The sequence below is a fragment of the Rhinopithecus bieti genome, unplaced genomic scaffold (genome assembly GCF_001698545.2).
Source record: "Rhinopithecus bieti isolate Rb0 unplaced genomic scaffold, ASM169854v2 scaffold_77291, whole genome shotgun sequence".
NCBI lineage: Eukaryota > Metazoa > Chordata > Mammalia > Primates > Cercopithecidae > Rhinopithecus > Rhinopithecus bieti.
This window is the reverse complement of record NW_016829743.1, coordinates 96,620-100,472: the sequence shown is the minus strand read 5'-3', so window position 1 is coordinate 100,472 and position 3,853 is coordinate 96,620. Positions and strand designations below refer to the sequence as shown.

The 3,853-nt window shown below is 45.5% G+C and overlaps 1 protein-coding gene across 4 annotated transcripts in view; it reads left to right on the top strand.

Moving 5' to 3' along the window:
* The window catches only part of LY9 (lymphocyte antigen 9), a 40,769-nt gene that overhangs the window by 33,329 nt on the left and 3,587 nt on the right, over positions 1–3,853 (top strand). For 3 of the 4 annotated variants that reach the window (XM_017864893.1, XM_017864896.1, XM_017864895.1), the window contains 2 exons: positions 2,331–2,665; positions 3,052–3,123. In XM_017864893.1, the coding sequence (XP_017720382.1) occupies positions 2,331–2,665; positions 3,052–3,123 (407 nt within the window). The remainder of the gene's footprint in view (positions 1–2,330; positions 2,666–3,051; positions 3,124–3,853) is intronic. The other variant, XM_017864894.1, reaches the window with a different exon arrangement.

The window sequence follows — 3,853 nt, the reverse complement described above, 5'->3', positions numbered from 1 at the left end:
AAAAAAAAAAAAAAAAAAAAAAAGACATATATTCACACGGCATACAGTTAAAAGTAGCTCTCTTTCCAAATTCCAATCTCCAGGTTCTAAGTATCTCCCCCAACAGACAACCACTGCTGAGATTTCTACAGACCTGAATCCTTTCAGAAACTTTTAATTCATTTGCAGGTTTCACACATATTTGTGTGGGGAGGGTGTTCCTTTAACTTCACATATGGGAGCAATCTATAACACTTTTCTAAACCTTGCTTTTTGATCTTAACAGTACATCCCAGCAATATTAACATTTGTAGATTAAAACTGACTCCCATTTATTCTATTCTACACATTTGTTTAACTGATTTACTTTACCAGTACTTATTAACAGACATTCTCATTCCTTGTTATTTCTTTCCTAAAATATGCTAATAGTTTCCTTACAGACTATTCCCTCTCATCACTTTGCCAAGCTCAACTGACTTCTCTAAAACCCTCAATAGCTCCTAATGGCCTTTGTCTGTTCAAAAGGCAATATAACCAAGTGGTCAGGTGTATGGGTTCTGAGGCAGGACAATCCTGTGCTCAAACCCTAGCTCTCCTCCTTTTGAATCCCTAAGCCTCAGTTTTCTTACCTTCCAGAATGGAGGTGTCTACCTATTTTCACTCCGCATTGAGCGAAAAAGAAAGAGGGGTCAGCAGGGAGGGGGCAGGGTTGAGCAGCGGTTAAGAGCATCAGGGACAAGACTACTTGTGTTCAAATCCTGGCCCTACCACTTACTCAGACAAATATTTAATCTTTATGTACCCGAGTTTCCTCATCTACTAAAAATAAACACGGATAGTTATTGTTTATGCTTTATGGGGTTTTATGCAGACTAAATAAACTTATTCATGAAAAGCATTTAGAACAGTGCCTCGCACATAGTAGGCACTTACCAAAAAATATGAGCATCAGGTCAAATTGAAGGGGCTATGTTGTCTGATATATAAACTCAGGGTTTGTCCTCACGTGCCTGGAAAGTTTAGGACACAGACACACATGACACACACACGGAGTTTAGGAGCCGAGGTTTAATAAGTAGAAGAGAAGAAAAAGAGAAACAGCTTCCTCTATGGAGGAAGGGGTCTCAGGGTGGGGACCGGCTGCTGGTGAATGTGCCGAGTTCTATAGTCCAGTTTGAGGAGGTGGCGTCTGATTTACGTAGGGCTCACAGATTGGTTTGATAAGGTATGACGTTTACATAGTGCCTGGGGAAGGCTGCTTGCCCCACCCTAATCTTCTTATGCAAATAGATTTTCCAGTTGATCGCCACCATCTTATATGCTCCTTACAATACCCGTCGCTGGCAGAGAAGGGAAGATGGAGCCGCCATTTTGAAAATGTCTAGTCCTTAGTCCCTGCTGGCATTCACCCATGCAAGCTCCCAGCTTGCAGGCTGCTCTTTGTTGGAAAATGATTTGGGGCTGCTTTTCAATAAAAAGAAAAGCCTTACCAAGGACTCCCATACCCTTACTATCTGCCTAAGTAATTTCTTCTTAACTCCTACATCAAAATGGACTACCGCATGTGCCCCACAGGCAGGGTTGACATCCACCTAGTGTGCCGTGACAGCATTCACAGCATATCCACCCAGTGGGCCACACCAGCCCTCACAGCACGTCCACCATGCCAGTGTTCACAGGTGCCTATGCTGATTGCCTAAGCCCTGACCATTGCAATTGTTAAGTATTTTTAATATCACCCTTTTGGAAAAGGAGACTGCTCCAGGCTTTACACCTGCCTCTAATCATGCTGCTCCCTTCTCCACCTAGAATACCCTTCCACTCATCGAAATATTGAATCCCTATTCAAGACCCACCTCAATTCTGCCACCTTCATGAGTTCCTCTCTGCTTCTCTAACCAGAGTCATCTCCTCTCAACTCTGCACTTTCCTCATATGTTCCACGGAATACTTGGCAAATCTGGCCTTACATTACTGGTTTACACATGCATGCGACTCCCCAGCTAGACAGGGTGCTCCTCCAGGACCGGGTCCAGTTTACCTTTGTGTTTCCCCAGAGTACCTGTCATGATGCTTGGCATGGTGCATCCCACAGGGCCAGAGAGTTGCTAAAGTCTATCACATGTCATATTTAATATTTATCAAATGAATGAATAAATGAATGCTTGAAAGGGAGGAGAAAGGGAGAGTGGAATGGACTCCCTGAGGGAAGACAGGAAAAAAACAATCTCCCTCAGTTCTCTAGGCCTCATCCAATGCAAGCATCAGAGCAGGCTGGGGCCTTGCAGCAAAGCAAGAGAGAGAGGTGGGGTTGGCATACTTTATCAGCCCTGCACAATGTGTTCCAGAACCCACAGCTGGCCACATGCTATATTCTGTGCTCTCTCAAGAGTATGAGAAGCTGGACACTCCCCTCAGGCCTGCCAGGCAACAGCCTAGGCCCAACTCAGACAGCAGTTCTGACAGCAACATCACAACTGAGGAGGATGCGGACAGGCCCGAGGTGCACATGCCCATCAGTGGAAGAGACGAGGTGTATGACCAGGTCACTCAGGAGGGCGCTGGACATGACCCAGCCCCTAAGGGCCAAGCAGACTGTGATCCCGTCACTCCATATGTCACAGAAGTTGAGTCTGTGGTTGGAGAGAACACCATGTATGCACAAGTGTTCTTTAACTTACAGGTGAGCCCTTCTGATCAATACACCTTCCTCCTCCTCCCACAACTAGCAGCATCTGAGATCCTGGTTGACTAGTTCCTTCAAACTGGGGGCTGGGGCCTGGAAACAGGACTAGGGGCATATGGGCAGGGACTCATGGCTGTGTCCATGTTTACCCAACCTTGGGATCTTGTGGAAGGAGGGACTTCTCCCTCAACTCTCATTCTTGGGCCACTAAAAAGGGAGGTGTTGGAGAACCAGAGGCACCGTCCCCACTGCACTAAGGCAGCTCCCACCCTCTGTGTGAGATGGGAAGCTGGGGGGTATCCCCTCTCCTCAAGGGTTGAGGGTAAAACTGAAAAGCTCTCATGTGGGGTCACTAGGGCTCATCTGGTGTTGGTCTGTTACAGGGAAAGACCCCAGTTTCTCAGATGGAAGAGAGCTCGGCCACAATCTACTGCTCCATACAGAAACCTCAGACGGTGAGAACAACTTTCTCTGTATCCCAAGGCCCACAGAGTGAGGAACTATTTCTTAGACCCTTTGAACTGAAAATCCTAGATTCCCACGGCTAAGGATCTTAAATTCTACCTACTATGCACCCCTTAGATACATTCCATGGTCAACAGAAATGTGTAAACAAACATTCCTGACATCTGTATGACCAAAGGCTGAACATTTCTAATTGATTTAATAATATCTTATGTTGGTTATTTTTAACACTGACCTGAATGACAGCTTATAAACTCAAACAAGGTAGGGTCTTTATAGTTTTCTAAATCTATCTCCAACCCTAATCCTAATCTACCTAAATGGCAACTTCTCAAAATCATTGAAAATTAGCTAACAATTTAACAACAAGAATTTTTGGAAAATATGCCACTACCTACAGTATGTTAGTTTTATTCTAGTGTTTAAAAAATCCCAGCTGGGTGTGGTGGCTCACACCTGTAATCCCAGCACTTTGGGAGGCCAAGGCAGGTGGATCACAAGGTCAGGAGATTGAGACCATCCTGGCTAACATGGTGAAACACCATCTCTACTAAAAATACAAAAAAATTAGCCAGGCGTGGGGGCGGGCACCTGTAGTCCCAACTACTCAAAGGCTGAGGCAGGAGAATGGCATGAACCCGGGAGGTGGAGCTTGCAGTGAGCCAAGATCACACCACTGCACTCCAGCCTGGGCAACAGAGCGGACTCCATCTCAAAAAA